Consider the following 26989-nt stretch of genomic DNA (forward strand, 5'->3'; position numbering starts at 1 on the left):
GAGAGCTCGGGAAACACCGCCTCAGCAGAGAGAGAGGGCACTGCTGCAGGGCCGAAGTCAGCCGTACCTCTGCAAACACGGAGTTAAGCCGGCGAGTGACATTTCTGGATAAAAGACTGGCTCAGTTATTTCCTACCTGTGGGTTTGGCAGCTTTTAATTTTAGACAAGGATTAGTTCCCCTGCCAGATTACCTGCTGACACAAGAACTCCCTTACGATTAAAGAAAAACACAGCTCAAACATAGCCCGAACTTTCACACGAGATGTTACTTTCTGCTCCAGCTACTACAAAAGTGGATTGCCCACTAAGTAAAAATACTTGAGTTTTCTGACTTCTTTAAAACCAGAAATCCTTCATTGTCAATCATTACAAAAGACCAGAAGAAGCAGTACTATCTTTTGCAAATAGAAAAGTTTTTCAGTGTAGACATGCTTGAATAGGATAAATATACAATAGGAGAATGAGCAAACTACAACAAACTGCTACAAAATCGTAACTTTTTGGGGCACATTTGTACGGTTTTGGACTTCGGCAGGACATTTCAAGCTACATATTACATTGCGTAAGTGTAAAAAAAAAAACTAGAATTCCAAATGAACATTTCAAAGTTAACACTGTTGTTAATTTAATACACTGTCCAGACAGGTCTATTTTAAGTCTGGGGATTCATAAAACTGGCAAGTGAAAGCCTCTGAAAAGGAACCAAACTGAACTCAACACAAAAAGCAAAACAAGGAAATACAGAAGAGGCAGAACAATGAAGTAGGAATAGAAAGTAAAAATGCAAAAAGGAGCGGGAAGCATTGAAATAACAGTTAAAAAAAAAAAAAAGTCTAAGGTCGACCTGCAACTTCATACGACTGACTAGCAGGACAGTCACAAAGTAGGGATTACTCTACGTCCACCATTTCGCAGTGAAGCCTTTGCACTGATTTTCTGATTAACAATTAACAGCCAAACCCTTTATTATGTTTCACCAACAGGAAAACCAGCTTCTAACTGAGCTGAGTCTCCGCTGGTTAGCCTGCAATTGAGACTACTCATCCAATTACTGGGTTTTACAACGCTGGATACACAAGTCTGTTTTTCTGTTGCTTGGATACGGGATATACAAGGCCAGATTAATGTGTGTAACATGGAGAACCGTGCCATTACCACTCTGCCACGTGTTGCACACCATGTTTTTGGTGTTCTATCGTGAAACTGAAAGTTAACTCTATCACCAGATTTCTGACTGAAATATGAGCCTCTAATAGCCCAGTAAAGGTTTATTAACACTTCAGCGCACACTTGGACTTCCTGTTACAAAACCAGGATTACTTTACCCTTGTGTTCCATTCCCACAAAAACCAGGGACAGATCAGAACACTTAATCTGCAGGGGAAATCGGCTTACGGCAGGACAAACCAGCTAAATGTTCAACTGAAAGAGACGCTGCAACAGCTTAGCTCACACGTTTCTACGTTCTGTAGAAAATGAAGGTAGGATCAAAAGCTAGTATTTTCATACAGAAAAGTAATTTTTAATCAGTTGGATTAGTATTTCTTGTGTACTGCTTGGTAACTGGTTCATTTATGTCAAAAAAAGTTGGCATCGAATTGTTGTTCCTTTCAAATCCCTGTAACAGCCATAACTCTCAGATCTGCACGCACAGCAACTTATCTTCTAAATAACAGGTCAACCTCAACTCATTTACAGTTTTCTCCGCATCTTCTCTGTGCAACTGTCAGATGTAGAAGTTATCAGCTTTTCTTGTATTAATTTTCACTCTGGAAGTGTTGTTAGGATCCTGAGAAACTTGCAATATGGACAAAGAGCATATTTATACAAAACTCTCTGTCAAGTGATTTCTGGTGCAGGACAACTTGCAAGACAGATGAAAGAGCTCCTTTACAGACTCTTGCTATTTAAAATTGATTCAGGTATTTTGCACAGTCAGTTCTGCAGATTCCTCAGCTCCTTGAGTCACTCTGCTGCAGTCACTCCAGGATGTTCCTGTCATTTTGCAATGCAATTAACTGCACCAGAAAACAATCCGTGTCAAGGAAAAAAAGGCTCCTCCTCACTCGAGAGAAGAACTTGTGACCTCACCCAGCTGGCTCGTATTTATGAAAGCTAGCTTCCTGTTGAGACAGCAGGACTGTCCAAGCGTAAGATGCACCATGATTCTAACGTGCTTTTATCAGCAATGGCATAATGACTACAAACTCAAACATTTGGTTCCTAAGGAACACATTTCAGTCAAAATATTTTAATTCAGCCAAGGAAGCAATGTTACAGATAAAAAAAAGATACTTGTACGTTCCCTCTTTGTCTCTTGCCTGGACATCCAGCGCTGCTTTCAGCACAGCACCGCGCTGAGGATCAGGTTCAGCCGTGCTTGCAAGACGGGAGGGCGAGCAGGCAAGCAGCCTGAACAAGGAGGCGATCACACACACACTGCTCTGGTAAAACCACTCGCTACGTCATCACCGACTGCTGCGAAGCTCTTCGGTTCTGACTTACAGGAGGTCAGCCACAACCTCCCCAATTTGGCTCGCGCTGTTAAACTCCCACGGGTTTCAGACCGGAGCTCTCCATGGCACACGGGGCACAGCTGAGGGACGCGCTACGTAAGGCCCAACGCGAAGGGCTGGAGGTTCTCCCAGAGCACTAAGATGTGCAGCTGCTAACTCCAACAAGCTACAAAATGCGTTGGTTTTTTTGGTCAACACTGTGCAGGATATTAGAGAACATCTAACTCACTGACATTTTTTTATTTAACTATACCCTAAAAAGACCATACATACTTGGCTTTTCATTATGTGCTAATAGTGTCCTCCAGTCTAAAGAACAGTTCTGCTTACAGATCCGTTATCACTAGTGAACCTAAAAATACTATACAAGTATCGAGAAATACATTTGCTTTCCTAAATCCCAAGCATATCGCATTACAGCATCACGTGGAAGCAGCTCATTAGGTCACTTCTAGCTATTTTAGCAGCTTAAATCAGTACTATTTTAGGATGTCTCAGACACACCTGCCACCCCTGCACAACCCATCCTCTCCTCTGGTTCCCTACAGCACCTCGCCCAGGTGGCTGCACGGGCACAGGACGATGCCGCAGGCTCCGCTTAACATACTGTGACACAAGCACAGCGTGACAGGCTTGGCAAAATCATTTTCACTCTCCTAGATCCTCCAAAGCCTGGTGAAACAACCAGAAAAACAGACACACCGAAAGAACTAGATTTTATTCATCATTTTAAGGCAGCGTAAGACTGTGCTTTCCTTGGGTGTGTGCTCTGCTCTCCCTCGCTGTGCATCCCTGACCCGACGGGCACTCACGTGGCAGAACAGAAAAGCCCGAGGTAATTCAGCTAGAACAGATCCCGTGGCATGTGTGTGTCTGCCTTTTATTGTTAATATTTTATCAGTCTTCTCATCTGTTTCAGCAAGCAGCAGTACAACAGCCAGAGCCAAAGGAGATGAGAGCATGCAGCTAGAGGCACGCAAGAGGACAACTAATATTTTTCAAATCCCTCAGCTTGGAGTCCTTTAATTTCTTTCTCTGCAGCAAAAATCTGAAGAATTTTACACATTGCCCACTCAGCAGTCATCAGGCAAGCCTGCCAGTTATGTAATACTTTCTTTCTTCTAGCCAGCAGGCTTTAGCTAGTTCTCTGCTAGAAGGCACAAAACCTTATTCAGATATCTTCAAGTCAACAAAACTGAACAGGTCTAATACAAAGCAGACTTTATCAAAAAGGTTATATAAAGGTTTGAAAGGCCTTTTCTGCCTTTACTAGGGGAAAACAAAATAACTGAAGCTGTACCTGTACTGGAAACACCCGCTGTTCTGAAAAATAGATAACTCGTCCAGAAGTTCATTCTTATGGATCGCAGGCATGGAGAAATGCTTTTCCCTCCCACGTGAAAAGCTTAAAGTGAAATTGAATAGCTGAAATTTAAAAATGTGGCCTTTCAGAGAAGCAGGGAAGCTGGAGCCCTACAATAGCAAGGATGGCACAGCCAACGCACGGAACAAAGCCAGCCCAGCACTGCCAGACCCTACCTGAGCTACACGTGAGCAGCCAGCAGCAGGCTGAGGGGACAGGTGGGACATCTGCCCGAGCCCTGCCTTCCTCCCTGCTCCTCTGCTCCCGGCCGCTGGGGAAGCCAGACATAGCCCAGCCGTGTCATTCCTGAGCTTTCGTGTAGTCTGGAATCTGATCACAAGTGACGACGCTTTTTTAGCTGAGAGTGAGCGAGTGCTCATTGAGTGGAAACCTGCTGCTGCCCTTAGGGAGCACGGCAGGCACAACAGGAAGAATCTGGGCAGCCAAACGCACCGGCCTGCTGGAAAGCACCACACCACAACGCCTAGGAGTAAGGCTTCAGACACTGGACAACTGCTGCTGAGTGGCAAGGTGCATGATTAACAGTTTCTAATCGCAGTGATTTTTAACTAATTCTTCAGACCAACACGGGATCTTCTCAGTCCCTGAGGAATTGAGATAGAGGTCAAAATATACACACTCTTGTCTTCCGACTGTGAGATGGGGTCCCAGGAGCAGGTGCTCAGCCTTTGAGAACTCACCAGCAGTCCGCTGGGACACAACTGCACTGAAGGAAGCCACTACTGAGTCCTCAATGCAGGCAAATTCAGGCCGTTTTTCCTTTGGCTTTAGCAACTCTGCTTTGAAGGGTATGCGGATTAATGAGATTAACAGATGGACAAACAAAACTGACAGCTTGAACACAGTTTATGTCCATAAACTATTCCACTTGTTGCCGCATTAATGGAAGTTGCAAATACACTGCTAAGTACAACAGTGAGCAGACCCACGCTGAAAACATACTAGCTGCACATTTTTCTGTAATTGGAAGTTTGCACTATTAAAAAAGATTTATGAGCTGCACAGCGCATAGATTGCGTAAGCTTTACCTTAGGGGTGCAGGAAATAGATAAATATGTCGATACCACGCAACGTTTGTTGATATAGCTTAGGCTGAGAAGCAGTGCTAAGGGGGCCGTTAGCTGTTTGTTTGTGGACATCTCAGATTGAGAAATTCTACCTGAAGTGGTGCTTCCCAGTGCTGCACGTACGAAGCGGTGAAGAGGCAGCACAAAGCTGCAGCAGCTGTGCTCCCGACTGCGCTGCTCACTGCCTCCTCGCTCTGCCTATTCCACAGCCAGACTCCACCAACACACAGGTTTTTAGATAACGCACTCCTTCTGCTGTTAGTAGACAAGTGCTTTAGCATTTGCATGCAGTTCATTTCAATCAGCCCTTGACAATTAGCTACACGAGCTCTGAAAGCCTGCACGTGTTCAGGAAAACAGACATTCCCTAAACCAATCTCCTCAGACTCTTTAAACCTGTCATTGAATTAATCTTCCTTCTAGAAGAATCTTAAGTGAATTTTCTAATTACAGAGACCTCAAACTTCATTTGGAGATAAACAGGAAATGTTTGCGATGACTGTTGTAAACACTGAAACGAGGATTTTCTTTTTCTTTTCATGAGTACTCTGATGTAGACAAAGGCTAACCTACAAGACCAAGCACAAAGCAAAATTTTCCCCTTGCACACAGGCATATTTTAATGTTGTTTACCATTTTTTCAAATATGTTTACCAATGACAAGCACTTCAGTAAATGAAGTTTATCATACTAAATTTTTTTTAAAGGATGCTTGGGTGGGCCAGAATAGGGGGTCAGATTCATAAGGTTTTTTTTTTTTTTTTTTTTACACATATGTAAAACAATTTGATTTTATTTTAAATAGCTTTGTAAGGTTCATGTTATACTGAAGTGCTTTAGATTCAGAGATGAGCAAACTCATTTTACCACAGTTTTAAAAAAATTAGTTTGCAAAGTGCTATCAGTAGAAGACCAAGATGTAAAAAGTGCCCTAATTCATAGAATTCTGAAAAAAATAAGACCAGAAACGATAGACAATAATAATATGGGGGAAAAATAACTCAGACCACCCAGTTTTTCCATGATGAATGACTATAAATTATCAGTTTCCAGATCTCCCCCTATACATATCAAAAGCAAGCTGCTCCGTGCTACACACAATCACTGAAGTTATTTTAACTTAACTTGCTTTAGTGTTGTGCCACACTAATGCCAATTCCAACATACAGATTGCCAAGGGGTTTGAAGAGCTGCTAAATATAGTTTACTATGGTACCTTTCATGCACAGCACGAGCTATTAAAAGATACGTGCAAATACTGCTGCTGAGTCGCAGCAATGTCATGTGTACAAGGCATGGAAAAAACTCTGCACGCAAGACGTACTCAAACAGTAAAACTTGTTAAGAAGCTACGGTAAGCTGACTTTTTGACTAAAAAAAGATCTAAGGCTGTTTGTGGCCTCTTTTAGACTTTAATTAGTCCAAACTGCTGCTCCCTGGTTTAAATTAGCCTAACAGCCTGCGAGGCAGATAAAGGATCCCTCCTGGTAAAGACAAGTGTGTCCACCTAGCAGTCCTGATCCTACCTGACTTCACAGATCTAAGCTTTGCAAACCAGTTGGCTGGAATAATTTTTAATCTGTACGGTACACTAAAAGATGAAAAAAGAAATTGATGGGAACATTAATAGTTAGGTCCCCAGAGGCACAAAAGCCTAACTTGCATAGAATTATTAGACAGTCTAACAAGTGTCATTAATTACCAACCTTTTTTTCTGTAACTAAACAGCATGACACAAACTCCTCCATGGACTCATTTCTCATAAAAATTACTTGCCTACGTAGCTCCAATGCTTATTAGTGTATCATTTGAAAGCCTTTAATGACAGTACTTCTGAGCATTTATTTTTGTTAGAGAACTAGAATACTTCCCGAGCTTCTAATCAAAATCTGTCTCCGTTCAGAATTTATTAGAGTACAAAAACTGTAAGACTTGGATAGATGAATTCCCTCAGTGACACCACACACAATATAATCCGTTGTTATTTCTGAACCTGATACACAGCTGACCTGCTACAATGCCTACCTGCTTCCAAGGCACCCAAAGGAAAGGTGCGAGCGGGCCAGGCAGGGCACCTCATCTCTGCAAAGCTGCAAGGCAGCAAGCAGAACGCGTCCCATGATGTGCCCCTCACAAAGTGCTCAGCCCAGGCAAAGCACGCCTGAAACACGTGTGGACAGAACCCTTCTTGGTCAGCACGGGCTTGGACTTCAACGCAGATAAAGTTTTGGAGGACTTAATACCTACATTCCATTAAAAGCTATCTCAGCACATAGCCTCTAAGGAATCACTGGCCACCTGAAATTCAGAATGAAGGTTGTTATTCTTTTTTTTTTTTTTTTTTCCCCATCCCTCTTATCCTTGAAGCCTCACTAAGGGCTTTGAATGTCTCTTTATTCTGATACATTAACTCAGCTCCTCTGGAACTAATGATTGCCAGGTGAGCTATGCCTCCGCTCCCCTGCTCTGCTCTTGGTCCCACTTCTTTTGAATCCTCTCTTATCAGACACAAGATGCTTTGTGATGACATGCGAAGTGCCACACTCCCACCGAGATTAACCATTTATGAAAGGGGTCACTCGCCTGCTCCAGGTCAGAATACCCCACAGAGGTTTGGGTGCCACGTCCCGACAGAGGCAGTGGGGCAGCTGCCTGGTCCCACCTCGGGCGCTGTCTCCACAACTGCCACCGGCTGACCCCAGCCGACAGCACCCGAGGGACCAGCACTTGAACTGCCAGTTTTCAAGGGAAGGCAAAACATCCTGTTCGATCTTCCCCTTTCCTCCATGTTTATTTGTATGGACAAGCAATTGATATTTCACTTCAGGGGTTAACCAGACCTTGCTTCTACAGCAGCATCATTTACAGAGGACCTGTCAAAAAAAATAAAGTACTCAGTGGCAGATTGAATACTGCTCTTGTTGAAGGCATCCAGCAATGTCCACAAGATAATTGCTGCAGAGTATTTAACACCACATCTACTAATTATTGGGGAATCCTGCTCCAATTAACTAATCCCCTCTTTAGTTTCTTACGTGTATTTCATAATGCCATATAATTCTGACCATGCAGACTCACAGGCTCTCAGAAATGCCATTCCTCTGCTTTAGCAAAGCTCCTGACCACCTTTTCTTATTCCTTCTTCTTCAGCTAAGGAGTTACTTTCCACTGATCCCAAGTCACAAACACGTGGTACAGCTGTAGGCAAAGCACGCCAGCCTTCACAAGCTGACCATAAGAAAGGTTGTATCACTCATACACGTGGCCAGCTCAACAGAATAGGCCCTTAACTACTCTAGATTTAAACATTGCTTCATTAAAAAGAAAATAGCTATGGGTGTGCTGACCTCACCGTCACACGCCTGTCCCCAGTTTTGGGGAAAAAAGTTCAGAACGAGTGAGGAAAAGAGCAGAAGAACACACCCCTGTCTGATACACCACCACAAAAAACAAGAGCCAAAGGTCACCCAAGGAGGCAGCAGATGACACAGATGGGTGGATGTGACACACACGGTAAATGGCAGGGAGCACTCTGCACCACAGCCTCGAGTGCCACAGGTGAGCCAGCAGAGGTGAAGGGATGGGACCCTCAGCACAGCTGCCAGACCCGCTGCTGCAAGCGCTGCTTGTCCGGTGGGGCAGCCCACTCGTCAACTGGGCTTCCCAAGGGTGAACAGGGTCCTAAAAAGCTGACCACATCTCTTCAAGAGATTTACCTGACCAGTGTAATGCTTCTGACAGAGCATTAGTCTCATGGTGTTCAGCATATGGCTAACCAGCAAGTTACAGCAACGCGATACGTATCAGCCTCAAGAAACAGCCAGCTGCGACCGTCCCAACACCTCTCATAAAGACACCGCGCACCTGAAGGCAGTTCGCTTTCACTCAACTACACCTAGACACAAAAAAAAAAAAAAAACAGATAAAAAGCACACAGCAATTTTTTTTTCAATGCTACAGAATTTACAGATTTACGGAAGTCAAACTCATTTAAATTACATAAGAGTTTTTCTTTAACTTGGAAAGACACAAATATTCAGGTCAGCAACAAGAGTAAGAAGTACATCAATAAGACTACAGCAGGCAAACCCCTACAAAGGGCAATCGGGTCGATTCAAACCACTTACAGACTTTTGCACGCAATCTATATGCAAAAGAGGCAACAAGTACTGGTCAAAACTTTAAGATACTCCTCATTCTTTACAGCCTTCTCACTTCTGTTTAATTCAAAGAAAAGCTTGTATGTTCTTGGGTAAAGAATCTATACTGCTAAATGAACACTCTTAAGACAGTTTATTAAAAAACACTTTGTAATTAGACAGAGACCTGATACGGATGTGCCAGCATTTAATGCCAACAGGAAAAAGGAGAAACGTGGTTTAAATTGAATTGAAACTATTAACGTTAAGTGTATGAAAACAAATGAGTCGGTATCATTAGGGATAACTTTTAATGAAAAACTATTTCAGGTAGTTGTTTGTATTTTAACAAAACCAGAGAACTTTGCCGTTCCAGGCACAGGCTGCTAACACCCCAGCAGCCTGCCTGGCACGGAGCAGTCCCCACGCACGCAGACGGCCACACCCCGGGAATCTCAGCTGGGAAACGAGCGACGGCCGCGTCTTGCGGGGATCCTCACAGCAGACACTGCTCAACCACGGCAGCCAAAGGTCGTAACGAAGGTTGGAGCTTCTGCTCCCAACGCAAACACGACTATAAACACTGCTCCAGATTTAATTCTTCTTTTCCCCCTGAGGTAAGAAGTAGCCCGAGATGTTTATCCGACTCGGTACAACACAGATTACCAGAAATTCCACTTGGGATTTGGAGCTATGGCCCAACACGCACAAGCAGGAACTCCAGTAATCACTCCAATGATTTTAAAGTGTACTAATTTACAAAGAAAACTCTACGTGAGATAGGAATGAAAGAACACAGGATTGGTTTGGAAGTTATATCCTACCTTATAGCAAAACAAATGCCCTAATAAAACCTGCTACTTTGCCATTATTAGCTGACACCCTTGTCTTTTACATCCAGATAGACTCCAAAGAAGATAAGCATAGTATTAAATGGATTACTGGAGGAGAGATGTGAAAGCATGAACTCGAATACCCTGAAAGTACACGCTTTGGGATTAAGTTTTCCTTACAATCTGAGAAGTTTCTGGAGGCCTGAAGAATAACTCCAGAGCCCTGCTCTACCCGGGGGAAAGCCCGGCTCTGCTCCCGAAGGCTTCCCAAGGCCCCGCCATCCCGAGGCTGGCGGCAGCCGCTCTGACGGGACCTCGGGTATTTTCGTCCCCCCCCCGCAGCCCCCTCGGCGCGGATCGAAACAGCCCCGTGAGCAGCGGGAACAAAGGAAGCGAAAGTCACGAAGGGCAGGGAGGAAGCGCACGGCGCGGGCGGCCGGCAGCGAGCCCAGCCGAGAGGCAGCCCCGGGCCCGCTCCTGATCCCGGTCCCCCCCCCCAGCCCTCCCCTCCCCGCCAGGCCCCGCTCGGGCCCCTCCGCAGCCCGCCCGGTGCCCGCTGCCCCTCGGCGGGGCCCAACCGCGGCCGGGACCCGGCGCTGCCGTCAGCGGGGCGGCCCCGCGCGGCCCGGCCCGGCCGATCCGAGCCCCCCGGCGCGCCCCCCGGTGCCCCCCGGTGCCCACCTGCCGACGGTCTGGTTGGCCAGCTGCTTCATGCGGTTGAATTGCTTCTTCATGGCGGCGGCCGCCCCGGCCCCCCCGGGCCCCTCACCGCGCTCCGCCGCCGCCGCCGCCGCCCGGCTCCGGCCCCGGCCCCGGCCTCCTCCGCCCTGCTTGCGGCGCCGCCCGCCCCGCCCCGCCCACACCGGAACCCGCCGCCGCTTCCGGTCCCGCCCCCCCGCCCCGGCACCGGGACAGCCCCGGAGCCCGGATGGCCGCCACGCCCCCCCTCCACGCTCGTAAAGACTACAACTCCCGGCTTCCCTTGAGGCACGCAGCCATTTCCTGGGCGGGGCCGAGCAGCCCGCGCTCTCCCATTGGGTGCGCTGGAGATGGGCGCGGCCGTGGGCCAATCGCGACGGGGCTCCCCGAGCTCGGGCGTGCCGCTCTGCGGAGCCGACCAATGAGAGGCGGCGGGGGGCGGGCCGCACCGGGCGGCGGCGGCGGCAGGGGCCGGCAGGGGGGCCCGCCTCGCCTCGAGCCCTCCATGGCGGCCGCTGCCCGCGGCCCCCTCCCCGCCGCCGGCCCCGACGAGGCGGACGAGGCCGTCCGGGGAACGTGCGAGGACGCGTCCGTCTGCAAGAGGTACGGGGCGGGCCGGGACGGGGGGTGCGGGGCCTGAGGGGGGGGAACGGAGCCGCTCGGAGCCCCCCGGAGCCGTCCCGGGGGTGAGGCAGGGCCTGGTCCGCACACTACGGGGTCTCGGAGCTGGGCCTGCGGGCCTGGCCGTGCCCCGCTGCTGCTGGGGGAGCCCCCCGGGGTGCTGAGCTCGGCTGAGGGCGGCCCCCGGTGTCACGGTGGTGACCCCCCCGGGTGAACGGCAGCGGGGGCGGCAGCACAGCGGGGGGACCTGAGGGCTGGGAGACCCCAGCCAGGCGGGGCCCGGTTGTTCGGGGGAACCGCTCGAGGTTTGGGGGTCGCCCATGGGAGTCCATCAGGGTAAAGGCCCTTGGAAAGCGGCTTGTTTAATGTGGCAGCAGCCGAAATGTTTTAGCTTGGCGTCCTGTAACTTAATGGAAATGTTCTTTTTCTTTTTTTTTTTTTTTTTTTTCTTTATCGGACAGGTTTGCTGTAAGTGTTGGCTACTGGGAGGACCCCTACATCCAGTGTTTTGTGAGACAAGCCAAAGAAAGAAAAGCACCCGAAATCAATAGAGGCAAGTGGGCATATAAACACAGAGATAATACAAATGTATTTTTATCTGGCCTTGAAGAGCGTCAAACTAAATTTCCATATATTGCATGTATGGAGCACACGATATACATAAAAGAATGAGACAAGTACCCTGCACAGTAAAATTGCATACAGTGCCTGACCTTACAGTCATTTTTCTTTTAATCAAAGTTGTTATCTTTTGCTTTCCCTATTCTGAATGGAGTGTCTCTTAATTAATGTGCAACAGGCTGTACAAAGCAATCAAAAATATTGACTTGACCCAGGACAGCAGCGTGTGTCAGCTCTGGCCTCTGCAAAAGTTCAATGTGCGCAACAGCTTGAATTCTTCTGGTCTGTTATTCCTTTACCCAAGGAATTACATTTTTTCTATGCATCTGGTTTAGTTAGTAGGGGGAAAAGAACGAACCCCTTAGGTATTTTAAAGAGTGTATTATTCTTCATAAGAAACACCTTTTTTGGAGGAAAAAGAAAGAAAGAAAGAAAAAGAGTTAACAGTTTCTAAAGTTACCTAAAAATCTCATTGTTAAGCATCTAGTATTATATTAAAATAGTAGTTAATATATTTATTTTTTAAATATATATATAAATATATATTTTTAACAGGTTATTATGCTCGTGTTCATGGGGTCAGTTATCTGCTTAAGGCCTTTCTAAAGAAAACAGAATGCAACTGTCAAATTGTGAATCTTGGTGCTGGCATGGATACCCTCTTCTGGAGATTAAAGGTAAGCGATAGCTGAGAGTAATGAACTCAGCTGAAGACAAAGATTTGTGTGGATATTTGAAGCACTTCTCTGAGGGCTTATCAGTGCTGCATTCTGCAGCACAATGTGGAGGTGTGTGTGTCTGCAGACTGCCCTGGCTAGTTTGCCTCAGTTTTTAGCTTAGAATTAGTTTAGGTATCTTTAAACTGCAGCTGGTGAGGAGATGCCGTTTTCACTGGTTTTCACCCAAAAGCATGTGACATGAAGCTGACCTCTAGAGGACTTCCAGGGAACAGAGCATGAACTTAAATGTTTTGCTGTCCTCTTTAAGGCTAGGATTTCACTTTCCTTGTCCTGTAACCTTTTATCGTGTGCATGTGAAATGTGAATGGCCCTAATTCTATGGTATTACTCCAATTCTCAGGATGAAAATCTTCTCCCTAGAAAATATTTTGAAGTGGATTTCCCAATGATAGTTGCAAGAAAAATACATAATATCAAGTAAGTATAATGCTCACATTTACCAATGTGAAACTGGTTATAATTTAGCCAAATTTCATGAATTGAAAGCTATACGTTTTAATTATTTCACCTCTCTTCCGAGGAACTCTTCACACTCCGGGGTTCATAACAAAGGTTTGATTGTGCAGGCAAGTCATACGTGAGACTGCTCTACTGCCGTTTCAATTTGGAGAAGTTGCTCAGTGGAAACTTTAGGAAGGCAAACAGACTTCATTCTTAATTGTGTAAAATGTAGTGGGGCAGGGCAAACCTCAGGATGATTACAGGCTATTAAGTCTCTCCTATTAATACTGAATACATAGTAAATTTTCAGGATTGCATATTCAGTTAGATAGTATAGCTGGTATTGTGCCTGAATATTCTGTTTGAATGAATAAATTAGAGCTTGTGGAGATACTTTGAGTGTCTGGATTTCTCTTGAAAGAGTACCTCAGAACTGTAAGAATTGTTGGTTATAAAACTCAACTGCAAGTCCAACCTGCAGGCATTTTTATTTCCAGTAGAGGGCAGAGGTATTCTCTTGTCTGTCTTTTTTTTAACACGTGTTTAAAAAAATATATAAAAAAAAATTGGAAGCAGAGTTAAACAAGCCTAACTGCTCAGAGATGCTTCTTCCTTCTTCCCACAGATCAAAACCTCCCCTGTCAAAACCAATTATAGAATCCCATTCAGGGGACTCTCTTCTAATAGGTGAGTCATCTTTAAAATAAGTCAGCAATGTACTGCAGCACTTTAAAAACTTTTCTGATCACTTTGTTCTGATATGTGGGTAGGCTTTTAATGCTTGAAATGCTGTTTGGACAGAGAATTGGGAGGGAAAAGAGGCTTTTTTCTTTTCTTATAGAATCCTGCCCATTTGCTCTGTGTCATGTTAGAAATGTCTTCTCTTGAAAAGGTTTTATTCTGCCGGAAAGTTTTGCTTTTTGTTTTTTTTTTTTCTCTTTTATATGTCGCTTAAGTTACATTTTCTTCTCTGTCATGGAAAAGGAAGAATGCTACTGATGGTCAGATATACTGGATTAAAATATCTCAGTGCTTTCCTCGTGTTTTCCATCTTGTTAAGAGCACAAGTCTTTACATTTAGCTGTCTTCACAGAAGTAATACAGCCTACAAAGTCAATTTGCAGGAGCCAGTACCACTTGTTATACTTCGGTATTTAAATAAGAGGATATTACACTCAGTTGGTGTTATATCCTTCTACTGTCTTGGCTTACAGCCACATTAGGTTTGTGTCAAGATTATAATTTAAATTTGCGGGAAAAAAAATGGATTCTGTTGAGTTGTGTTTTCAGTGCCCAAATTGCAGATACTGCACTGTAGCTTCTTTTGGACCACTTAGGAGGAGCAGTAATTAGCTGCATCTATAATGCCAGCTAGTTTACATTAGCAGGTGTCACTCTAAAACAGAGCTAGCAGTCTCGTGTTTCCTGTTATGGTGAAATCTACAAGTGCTTTTAATAGGCACAGCCCTAGCTGAGAGGCTGGAGGGCTTGAAGGAGCCCTCTAAAGAGAGAGTGAGAAGTTGTGCTCATGCTGCCAGTGGCACGCTGTAGGTGCTCACCCCAAGGCTTGTTTAGTGCTTGAACTTTGATCAAGAGCACTGCCACATGCTGACTAAACTGCATATTTATGCATACCATGAACATTTTATTGCTGCATATTAGAGAGCTGTAACTTACCAAAACTTCAGATGTCATTTAAATATTAGGATTCTCTGTTGTTCATTCAGGTTTCAAAAGATGAAAGCCCAATGCACCATCTCAGAAAAAGGGCTTCTAAGTACCATTGTATTTCAGTGGGAGACCTTTTAAGTGTGTGATACAATGAGATATGCTGCATAAGTACTCTTAAAAAGGCGTTAATACGAAGCTAATCAGAAAGGTTTGATAGCGTTTGTGTTACTGAATAGCTCTGTAGATGCCTCTCATACAGCAAAACTACTGCTACGTTACCAAGTTGCAGCAGGGTATTGCAATCAGAAGCTTCTAATTAACAGGTCACTGCAGTTGTGAACCTACTGGAGCGGCTTATTTCTCTAAAGTTGTCCTTGTTCTTTCGCAGTGCTGGGCATTAAATGCTTTAGAGTAGGAATTTTGGTGTAACCAGGTTGGTGGAGGTGCTACCATGGTGTGACCTTTGGGTTGTAGCACAGCATCTGCGTATATTTGGAGATGGTGAAAGTCTTCTGTGGAATGCCAGCTTGGTCTGGCACTCAGGAACCACAGATGAGATTAAGAGTTCCCACTGGGATTTCACTCAAGGAGGCATTAATGGAACTGCTTCACATGGAACTAACACCAGAAGAGGGTGTAGAATGAGCAGACAAATCAGTCAGATGAATCTTGACTGGTCCTAAAGATTTTTTTTACAGCTCTAAAGGAACTTGACAAAGTGTGACCTTATGCGGCTGTTAGAATAACTGTTCTGGGAGTCGTAACTGTCAGGATGGTTGTGATGGGCAAACAGGGCTTAATGAAGGGGCACTTCAGCTGGTGAAATTGCTCAGGAGTTTGGAAACTTGGGTTTGGTGATTGGTTCTTTTTTTCTTTTTTTTTTCCCCTTTTCCCTTGTAAATCAGATCCACACCACTGTCTCTTGTGCACAAGGAATAATTTCAGAAGCTTTGGAATTCATTTCTTGAGATGCTGTAATATCCACTGACATGACTCTTGTTCTTACTGCTTTTCCCCTCACACTAAACGTTTTCATTTCATGGAGCCTAGTGCTTTTTTGGCTTCAGGGCAACATTTGTTCTCTCCTTGATGTTTTTACAAAGAAGTGGCAGCAAGGTTGCAATTCGGGGATAGATACTTGTTGCCTCTGCCCTTGAATGCAACAAGATGACACTTGTCATTGAACAGCTTTGCCGTTTCTGAGGGAATGTCAGATCTCCCGGGGAAAGCAGTGAATTTGTGCAGTAATTTGACATTGCTGTGGCAGTATCAGGTTAAATTGTTTTCAAAGTTCAGTGATTCTATCTGGTTTATGATGCTGTTGTGGGTGTCAGAAAGTTAGTACTCCACATTTTGCTGCCTTGCAGGTGCCAATTATGTTTCAGTGAACTATTACCTTTGTGTCGCTCAAACTCTTTCTGAACCCTGTCTTGTCCAGCTTGGGAGTTGTTTTAACTTGCTTTTTCCTACATGTCCAGCTTCGCTTGTGACCCAACACAAACATCAGGGGTGTTGCTGTCTTGGTGATTTGCATGCCTTGTGTTGAGGATGATCCTGCTCTTGCAGGACAGGCTACATTTCTTTGTGTTTTGATACATACCCTCTTTTGACATTGTAGTTACAAACAACCGAAGTGAAACAAACAGTGTGTCATTCGTGCTTGTGATTCCGCAGAACGGTTTGTTGTAAAGCTGCAGAGATACCTTAGCATCAAAATGAACGTGAAGAAAGCTGTTTGACTGAATGGTATCCTGCATGCTGTCTCTTAGAAAAATCTTCAGGAAAAGTTATTTGAGAGTAATCTGGGAAAAGATTAAGGAAAGAAAAATGAATTCTTGCATCGTAAGTGCTGTGCTTTGTGCTCCTGTGATTCTATAATGCTGCTTCAGTAGGCAAATAAAGATAGGGAGTGAGTGTCTGAGGGCCACCATAAAACAGGACATTTATTTGCTGGTAGCATGTTTCTGTAAAGGGCAACTTTATTGTAGTGAGGTCAAAAGGTAAATATAAGCAAATCGTGCTACTGTTCAATAGCTGTAGTGACATCTAATTCAAACCACTTGTTTTGTTACTTTCATCGCAAAAATCACAGAAAATAGACATGCAATTGGTATGGTCAGAGCCAAATGTGTTGTGCGTGAGGCACAGATGATAGGAGTATGCCCAGAGGCTGAGAGGAGCCCGTGTTGGACTGATGGGCTGGGTTCCAGTGCTGGGGGGAGTTTTATCTCCCTCATCTGCAGGGAGCTCGCTGTAGGAGGCGCCTTCAGAGGAGTGAGGTTACCGTAAGAAAAATGTCTTTCTTTTAAACACCAAAAGTTTGATTCACTTAAAAAGAAACTTGCTCATAAGAAAAAAATCAGTGACGACCACATGACTGTACTACTGAAGTGTTTTTTTCCTCTTTCAGCTGCTCTGTACGTAGGCAGCTATTGTAACATACATTTGCACCAATGCTACTTGTTCAGGGTAGCAGCATATCTGCAAATGTTCATATTTAGAGCATCAAGCCATATGCTGAAGTAGAAATTGATGCCAATGACCGTGAAGTAGGATCACGTTATTTTCTGGGGCATTTATGACCATGCTCCGACTTTTGGCCTCCAGGCTGGGAACAACAGCAATTCCAGCTATCATCAGCTTTCATTGCCTCGCAATAAGCGAGTGCTATCTGGGTGTGAAATGCTGGAGCAGTTCTCAGTTCAATTTTAAAATGTTGAAGGATTTTGCCTACTTAAATTTGATCTCTTCATCTCTGGCTTTATATATAAAGGGATATTTGTTGTGCCATTTATAGGCCAAAGGTAGAAGCTGGTAGAAAAATCTTACATGGAATTTTAGAAAAGGCTTGACTGAAACTTTTTCCTCAAATGTTTTTTTTTCCACCTCTCTTTTTGCATTTTGAAATAGACTTGTGCAAATTTCTTATCCTTCCTCCAAAAAGATTTCCTCCAAAAGTATTGATCATAAATGTTGACATACATGAATTATGGAGATATTTAATGAGGTGCTGTCAGATGTGTTTCAAATGAACAATTTTTAGCAATTGTATCAACTTTTGTATGATGTGTGTGCAGCTCTGCCTCGGTTTTCATCTGTGGTTGTGTTTGCCAACAGCCATCAATGGAGAGTTGAGGGAAGTTGGCAGGGAAATGTGTGGAGAAACAAGTATGTTCTGTTTGAATGGACCAGAGAAGAACTAGGCAGCCCAGATACTGGAAACAGAAGAAAAGTGATTGCATTTGGAGTAAAACACTTTTGAAGAGAAGAAGAGAATCCGTTCCTCATCAGCTTTCTTCACTTTTTATAAATTTCTGCTGCTGAGAGTCCTGTGCATTCTTAAAGACATAGCCAAGCATGAAGTATACTCTGATTTAAGGTTTAACGAATATGTCCACTGAGCCAAATAACCCTTGAGGAAAGCTTTTGTGTGCTGTTTTTTTGGGTTTTTTTTGAGCTTTCACCCAGCTCTTGACATCTGTTCCTGTACTGCCATTCGAGAGCTGTGTCTCTGCCACAGGTTCCCAGGCAGAGCTGTGCCAGAGCAAGTGACAGCTTCTGCAGATGGATGCTGGCTGTCCGTTACAAGACCGCTTCAAACTCTGTTCTTGTTGGTTTTTTGGTGGTGTTTCTCTCCCTACTGTTTAGCTTTCTTATTTTACTGTTTGCTTGGACATCCGAACAGCAGGAAGGGAAAGTGGCTTGCTATTCTGTCCTCACATCTTCGCTCCGGTAGTACAGCTCTTGAGTTAAAGCTAAAACACGAAAGAGCAATCTATCACGTTCCAACAGAACCTTGCTTCTTTAGGAGTGGGTTAGATATTGGACTTGTGAAGTGCTTTCCTGCGGGCTGGGTTTATATAGTTGGGTTGATTGCAACTGGTTGTCACAATAACTGATAGCAAGATACTCATGTTGCCGCTGGCTTCCTTACAGCTTTGCTAGCATAGCAAGCGTCTTCTGGCTTTACTATTATTTCCCCCTTTGTGTTGGGAAACCTTTATCAAAGCTTGCTCATTGCTGTATCCTGGGCTGAACATTTACATCTCAGAATATCTTTTCTAATTTGACTCCTCGCATGTAATACCATTGCTAGACCATACGAGAAGTCTGAACTAACTTTTTTGGCCCCCAAACATGTCTGATACCCATAGATGTTATATAACATATGTGTTGTTAGTTTATATATCTCTTGTTAATTTTTGAAACATTATTAGTCTAGTTTTTCAGAAATTAGTGAAGGAAGTAAAAAGTCTATTGGGTCATTTAAAAAGACTCTAAAAAGAAAGCAAAAACCCCTGCATTTAATCTTCACTCTTTTTTCCTCTCTGCTTTCCTTGAAACCATGGTAACGGATAGGTTATCCTATCTGCATTGTAGTGGCTGCAGAGTAGAAGATTAGGTGTTTGGCAGAGTCTGATGCTCGTATAACACAAGCTGAAAACCACAATAATCTGGTATGAGGGAAATTAATGTTTTTAAAAGAAGAGTTTTCAGTTAATTATTAGGTATAACAGATCAAACTTTCACTTCGTATTCATATGTTGATGAATATTTTAATTTATAATTTCAGCATACCTCTTATTTGTAACTGTTGGTTTCCAAATTTTGAACTTGCAGATTCTCACAGCCTAGACTCCAGTCGTTATTCCATAGTAGGAGCAGATCTTCGTTTCTCATCAGATCTGGAGGAAAAGCTAAAGAAACATAACCTGGACGTACAGTAAGGTTTCTTTATTGTTACTGTTTTTTTGATGAGAGCTTATGGAAGCAGACTGGTGAGAGTAAAGTCAGGCTTGGGCATACGGTATCTGCATCCAGTTCTCATTATGCTATTTCCATGGTTACCTTTTCCTGAGCCCTTTGAGCAGAAGGAATTGTGCAGACACCTCATGCAGCCTAACTGAACTACTGCAGAGTTGTTCCTTCTGTAGTCTCTCCTGCAAACAGTGTTTTCATCACCTATGTATCAAAATATCATGAATTGTTTTTTTAAGGGTGGAGTTTTTATTGATTCAGTGGTATTTTTTTTTTAAAGATGACTTATGGGAGTACCTAGATCAGTACCTAGGTCTTCCAGCCCTATTGTTACAGGCATGAGTCAAGATTTCTAGGAGCTTAGCTGGAAAAACGAAGAATTATTTTTTAGAGTTTTATCTTTGTAATTATTTTCTATTGCCTCCGCTTAAAACATGTATTGTTCCCTAGACCTTTTGGTAAAGGGATTGCTATGGAGTCTTTTGAGAACTTAACTCTGGAAACTAATGTCTAGCATTTTATTGTTCAAGCATTAGGCTTCTGAAACGGCCAGGATTTAAGTTTTTAAAGCAGATGATGGACATACCTTTCAAATATAAGATATATATAAATAGCGGCTATCTGGATGGGTGGGAGAGAGCATATGGGAAAGCAGAATGCATCAAACTGCCATTTAAATCTTTACATTTTCATCTTCTGAAATCTTATCTTGCTTGTCTGTATTGCTGCTCCTTGTGGAATTTCTCCTGCTTCTAGTGACTTTTCTTCTTCCTGCTCATTTTAACAAATAAAAGAAAATACCAATTCCAAGAGAAATTACTCCCGTAGATGTCTATTTTGGTGGTGTGGATTTTATTTTATTTTGTTGTTTGTTTGTTTCTTGTGGATGGAAAAAAGAGACAAAGTGCAAACTACAGATTGCATTTTGATCGGTGTTAGCACATGAAGCTTTTTTTTTTTTTTACTTATATCAAACAAATTTGTCTAATTATAGCTCTTAAAACTTTTTTGAAGAGAGAAACTCTTTTTTTCTATTTGTACTTTAATCCTAATTTTGCTGATCTGTTAAAATTGCATGGATTGTGTCTATAGGGTATGGTTCTTCTTCAAAATGATTTTTAATATGCACTTCATTTCCTGCTATCACTGTTCAGAGATCGATTACAGGATACACATTCTTCTGTGTTCATTGCATGGCTCACTTAAAAGAGATGTTTCTTAATATCTCAGTTCTGGAACCAGGGGAGTCCCCTGTGATTAATTCGTTGGCTGCTGGAAAATCCAGTTCTAGTCAAACTGATGAAGTGATTTCATCCAGTCTTAAATGTCTAGTTCATAATAGTGGAGCTCTTTTAAGAATGCGGGGGGCATGAAATTACTTGCCAATAATTCTTGTTCTTTTGCTAGGAGTGATTTGTTTTTTGTTTTAAAGTTTGCCGACGCTTCTGATAGCAGAGTGTGTGCTGGTTTACATGACACCTCAACAATCTGCAAATCTCTTAAAATGGGCAGCAAGCACTTTTCCAGTGGCGATGTTTATAAATTATGAGCAGGTAAAACAAAAATGGCATTTTTTGAACAGCATTATTGACATTAAAATTGTTCTCAGGAGTGGGAGTTCTGCTTGTGAAATGGGTTGTCCATATCCTTTTCTATAGACAACAGGTTCTGCTGAAGTTCTGTGTTAATGTGTGGTGTGTTGCCAACCTGTTATCTCATTGTAATGAATACACAACTATTCTGAAAGGTGATTTGCTGGACTATATTGAACTAAAAGAGCTAGGCTTGATCTGTATGTGGGTGAAACCATAGAATATCAGTTTAGATAAGTCAGAGCTAAATGAAATGATGCTGAATATTGGCAATGAGTTCATAGCATTAGATAATCACCTCTCGTGTTTGGCAAAGGGGAGCAAAAATCATGTCAGCATGAACTTAACTTTTCTGTGTGCAAGTAAGATGCTGCCTGGAGGGAACTAGGTAGCTGTAGGAGTTAGTAACAGGATCTTCCATATTGTAAGTTACTGCTAGGGAGTTAAACCAGGTTGTGAACAACTTAAAGCAGAGTTAGTGTTCAGTGCGTGGTCCCTGTACCCACAGGGGAAGTAGTATTGTTATCATTAAACCAGCACTCAGTGGTAAACATGACATAGCTGAGGAGGTTGTGGCTGGGGGAAATGAGACCTAGTGTAAGAATGTGAAATCTACTTTTAAGTTATCCTGTGCATTTTATGACAGACAATTAGAGAGTTTAACCAAGTTATTGCTTTTCATTGCGATTACGTTCTTTTCGGAAGGGGGAACACTTTTGTCTCATTCTCTACCTGAGGTGAATATGACGGATCGGTTTGGACAGATCATGATTGAGAACTTGCAGAGACGACAGTGTAACCTGGCTGGAGTGGAAGTCTGCAGATCCTTAGAAGCTCAGGTAATAGAGCACAGAGCTCTGGGTGTATTTGATAACAAATTTACTTTGTCTGCAAGTTCTGTGTACGCTATAAGGGTCAGAGCAGTGACTGAAGCAGGTTTGGGGTGGGGCAACTGCTACCTGCAGGAAACCCTTTTCCATCTGCTTTACAGTGATTCCCTGCTATTAATGTTATGGTTGCTAGATAACCACTTAGCTTCTGCAATCGTACAAAAACTGGAGTAGATCAGAGCACAGCTCTATCTAGCCCACTGCCCTCTCAGTAGAGGTTAGCAGCAGATGCTTAGAAAAGGCTGTAACAGCTCTTCAAAGAACAGGTCAAGTAGCTGCCCTACAAAATCCTTAAGGGGAAAAACTTTTCTGGTATCATGTCCTCGAATCTTCTAAAAACTGTCCTCCTTGTTTATTTTACAGAGGGAACGATTGCTGTTAAATGGCTGGGAAAATGCACATGCCATTGATATGATGAAAGTGTACAGCTCGTTGCCACAGGCTGACGTCAAAAGGTATTGCTGATAGCTCGCTTGCAGCCAAAAGTCATCTTCACATGCCATTTCCAAAATACTTTATGTCAATATGTAGTATGGGATCCCCTCATATATCAGAGGGTAGCTGTGTGCAGATGCTGGCTAGTTAGGCAGAACATGTCCGAGTCTGAGGTTTCTGCAGAGTCTTAAGGATAACGCCTAGAGCAACACAAATAATCCAGAGGGTTATCTCTGCAAGGAGTAGACTGCCAGTGGTAATGATTTATTTCGGTGAGGTATAAAGCATCTCATGACAGAAATTTGCAGATAAAAGATGCTACAGAAGTGCTGTGTTTTTACAGTACCCAGGATGTTTCTTGTGAACATCCAGCCTCCACAACACCAGATGGGTGAGGCGGAGTCCTAGGATACATTCGGAACAGGCATCCACTTTTCATGTCCCCAAGGCGGAGATGACATCCATGTGTTTGCTCCAGTCTTGTAGGCCTACGTAAGATTACTTACCATTTATTTTTTTTTTCTGCTACAAGTGGGTGGAAAATGGCCAGTTTTGTTCTTCCTTCCTTTTCATATCATGTTCATGAGCTAGATTGCTGGGTCTGTACACGGCTGAGTACAGAGTGGGTATAAGTAAAGGCTGCTTGCACTGGTCAGTAGTCTGCATTGATTTTGTTATTTTCTTGCATTAAAGAAATGCTAAGAAGGGGGATTTTTTTTAGTGAGTAACATTTTAGGTATGTAAGGTGAAATGTGAATTGCTATGAGCAGTTCATTACCTGTCGTTTGAATTAGCTAAGCAACTCCCCTTGGTCAAAATAAATATTTATGTAAAAGGATTTCTCAAATTATGGAACTGAACAGGTAAAACTGAAAATCATAGTTTGTTTAAATAGGAATTATGATGCTAGGCTAATCTACAGTGACACAGAGAGGAGCACGCCATGTTAAACTCTTGAAATCAAGGACAGCTTGGGAGAGGTTTTCTCGCTTTGGTGAAGTAGAAAACATTAAAAGATGAAGAATCCTTGGTAGGGACCATTTTAGGGAGAAAAAATCCTCACATCTTATATGTACCATTTGGTTTGTGTTTTGTCATGAGCTCATGTGGGAGAGTTGTTAGGAACTGCATTGGTGTACCCATCACTCACCAAGACATAATATGGGCTTGTTGTGATTGTGTGGAGAAAATACTATCTTCAACTGTTAGCTGTTATCCTTTGCTAAAGATGCATCTCATTCCATTAGTCTGTAAATACCATCTACATAAATCCAGCAAGACCAGATACATGTAGTAAAAGGGGTTAGAAGAGAAATGCTAGTATTCCAGAGAAATCACACAGATTAATCCTGGAACATTAAATTCCTGGGATTAGAAGTTAAAAACGTCTCATTGTTTCATACATTGACAACAAAGCCCAGCAGTGGTGGTATCTTCATTATGAACAAATATGTTTATTTTACTGTAAAGATAACTGCTGTATTGGCTATGCCTTTCAATTCTCTGGGGTGAAGAAGTGTACATTAAAAACTGCCCTGAGACTCCAGTTTAAATCAGAGGTTTTTTGTTCCCACAGAATAGAAGAACTTGAATTCCTAGATGAAAAGGAACTGTTTGAACAACTAATGCAGCACTACTGCATCTGCTGGGCCTCAAAAGACAGCAGTAACCTGGGTAATGCTCTCCAAGATCTAGAAGTTGACCCTTCACAATGAAATCTTACATGGAAAGACGGGGACTATATCCATCAGATGTATCATACAAGTATCCTGTAGCTGGAATGGGTTCTGCTTCTCTGGGGCTGTGAACACCTCCTAGGTGGTGACAAAGGACTGTTTCTCCACTGTCTTCTGAGGGTTTGTATAGGCATCTAAATTGCCTAACTCAAGCCTGTTCAGTACAGGGGAGTTTGAATTTTTATACTGAAAGATGCCGTATGGGTTACTTTAAATAACTGCCTGCTTTATACTATCAGTGCTAATTGAAAGGATTACAAATCCTATGAACGTGAAGTACCATATGGGCACACAGTATATAAAATCACGGTGTCCTGACAACATAAAAATAATTTTCTGCTACTTAGTCCAGTCTTCTGCACTGTCCCCATTACATCCATCTAAGGCTTAAGTGTTCCACCCTGGGAGAAGAAATTCCCCTTGAAGTTATTAGCTCTTTTAGATGTTCCTTTGGTTTTTAAAGCTGGTAAAGCGAGATCTGCAATATCCCATTGCTGTTGCTGTAACAGAGATGCTAGCTTGTGGTAGCTTCAGCTGACCTGAATCCTACAACTTTGTCAGTATTGCGTTACAGAAATGCACAATTTTCCGTTGTTTTCTGATTGCTATGAAGGGACTTATTTCTAGAGGAGCTAAGCACGACAAATTCACCCACTCATAGTAGCCAGCATCCCTGGGACCTGCAGCATTATTCTTTGCTGTGATTAAAGAAGTATTTAGGGCAATATTGTGAACTGAGCTTAAATGGCGCAGCGTATCTTAGAAGTCAGAAAAAGCAAATCTCAATCAAATATGTAATGCCTGGGCATGCCTCAGTCTAAAGCACTTTTTCTTTATCCAGTGTGAACTCATTGCCCTCATTAATGGTACTTGCCCCAGCTTTCTCTTCTTAATTCCATGAGCAGACTCTTACTTCTGTCAACAGTCTGTGTTGCTCTTTCTGCCACAGATAACCTCAGTGCTCCTTCAGACTGGCTTATTCAAATCAACTGCTGAATTGCTATGAAAAAAAGTTAAAAATTGCAGATCAACTTGATTGCTAATTTATTTTCCTGACACCAAATCTTTAGTATTTGTTTTAAAACCAAAACAAACCTCAAAGCATCCTTTCTGCATCTATCTTAATAGTGAAATATGGGTGATATAGGTATAAACAGTTGTTTCTCCTCCTACGCCCCCACCCTTTCTTTTTCTTTTAGGTCTTGCAGATATCACCTTCTAATGTACTTGCTCGAAGGAAGCCGTGGGCCCAGAAGCCGCAGCTACTGCCTTCTGCTTGAGACAAGATCACAGAAAAGATGGGACTCTGCATGTGCCAAGTCCAGTCTGCTCATCTGTGTAAGCAGTGCCAGTAAAGAAAACGACTGGTGCTGCTCATGTTGACTCTCCTGTTGGCTTTTGGTAGTTTTAACAATTTTTTTTTGGCCCATTGTGAGCAATTGTTATGAGGCAAGACTCACTTCCCATTCCTGGATATCTCTTAATGACAGACTTTTGTATGTCAGTAATTCCTGTTTAAAAGCTCACCTTCCTTAGTTTAAAACTGAAAGTAAAGTGTTCTTGGATTACGTTATTCCCCTCTTTCACCTTTTTGTGGATGTGTAAATTGTATTTGTGACAGGAAGCTGAAAAAAATAAAGTTGGTGAGCTGCATTACTGGATACCTCTTTGCACTGTGCACGGCTGATAATGAAAGTTAATTTTTGTTCATTTTCATTCTGTTCAGGTTTAACTTTTATGAAGTGTTACCCTATTAGCTTTCTCCAGGCTTTTATTGTTGCTACGAGGCTGTCATTATATTTGGTCCCTTTTTGTAGGGGAAAGGAAAAAGAAGAAGAAAAGGGACCATGCTTCTTGTTCAGTGATGTACAAGAAACTGGTAAAGCAGACTTTATTTAACTGGTTAAGACTTAGCTTGGCAGGTCAGCATGGGAATTGTAATGGTAAGAAAGAAATTAATCTACATTTGAACTGCTTCTGGCAGTATCTTTACACCAGTGTCTCATTCTTCTTTCTTTCCCCTTAAAAGAAAATTCCAGCAGCAACAGAACAAACAAACCTGCCCTATTGTTTGGAATTGAATCTTGCAACCTTCTGATGAGAAAAATAATAAATGTTTAATATTTATAATTTGTCTACTGTCTTACTCAAAAATTACCTATTCATTTCTATTTTAGTGATTGTTTTTCCTTTGCCAAATGCCTCAACAAGGGTATTTTATTTTAAAAAGTAGCTGCAAGCATAAGCAGCCATTTCAGTATGCTGTATGCTGTGTGAATTCCTGTAGTATACAAGTGTCTGGCTTTGGAAATAGTTGATACGGGTTTGGACTAGGGAACGAGGTTACTGAGATTCCAGAAAAACTAAACACTTCTTAGAAGTGAGAGTCAATTTCGGAGAAACAGAAGTAGGAAAAGAAATGGCCTTTACTTTGCTGCCCTCCTCTCACAGTCAAGTACCAATTTTAGTCACTAGTAGCTACAGGCTGCCTGCTGTAATGTTGGTATCAAGCTGATTTCGTAAATGACAAGGCTCAGAAATACAGTATTTGCTCTGCTTGGTCTTTGCTAAGTGTTCCTCAAAGGGAAGAGATGGATCCTCTGTGCAGCAATGAAAGGAACTTAAAAACTTTTGCTTTCAAGATAACAATCGTAATAGTATGCTTACGTCTGCACTTTCTACATTTGGGCTTAGCTGTGCCCTTCTGCTGAGAGGCATGTGCAGGCTGTCTTGGTCTGTGTTAGTGTTGACCCTTTCTCTTTGCAGATGCAGGAGACCAGAAAGGTGTGACTCATTTTTGCACCTTGCCATCAAAGTTCCTTCTTTTACACAGAAGCTACAGCCA

At 42.9% G+C, this 26989-nt stretch overlaps 2 protein-coding genes across 6 annotated transcripts in view; one reads left to right on the forward strand and one right to left on the reverse strand.

Moving 5' to 3' along the window:
• Positions 1-10764, reverse strand: part of ARHGAP17 (Rho GTPase activating protein 17) — a 41647-nt gene extending 30883 nt beyond the window's left edge. For 3 of the 5 annotated variants that reach the window (XM_084296133.1, XM_084296131.1, XM_084296132.1), the window contains exon 1: positions 10622-10764. In XM_084296133.1, coding sequence (XP_084152259.1) covers positions 10622-10674 — 53 coding nt within the window. In that variant the 5' untranslated portion in view covers positions 10675-10764. The remainder of the gene's footprint in view (positions 1-10621) is intronic. The other 2 variants (XM_084296134.1, XM_084296130.1) reach the window with 1 other exon arrangement.
• A 327-nt stretch (positions 10765-11091) lies between these two features.
• LCMT1 (leucine carboxyl methyltransferase 1) lies at positions 11092-26274 on the forward strand. Its single transcript, XM_084295858.1, has 11 exons — positions 11092-11242; positions 11722-11813; positions 12437-12558; positions 12962-13038; positions 13688-13749; positions 19354-19456; positions 20924-21044; positions 21821-21922; positions 22337-22428; positions 23985-24082; positions 25344-26274. Exons 1-11 carry the CDS (start codon positions 11145-11147, stop codon positions 25364-25366), a joined length of 990 nt encoding a protein of 329 aa, XP_084151984.1. The 5' UTR covers positions 11092-11144; the 3' UTR covers positions 25367-26274.
• The last annotated feature ends 715 nt before the right edge of the window (positions 26275-26989 follow it).

Source organism: Netta rufina, assembly GCF_964035555.1.
Source record: "Netta rufina genome assembly, chromosome: 15".
Classification (NCBI taxonomy): domain Eukaryota; kingdom Metazoa; phylum Chordata; class Aves; order Anseriformes; family Anatidae; genus Netta; species Netta rufina.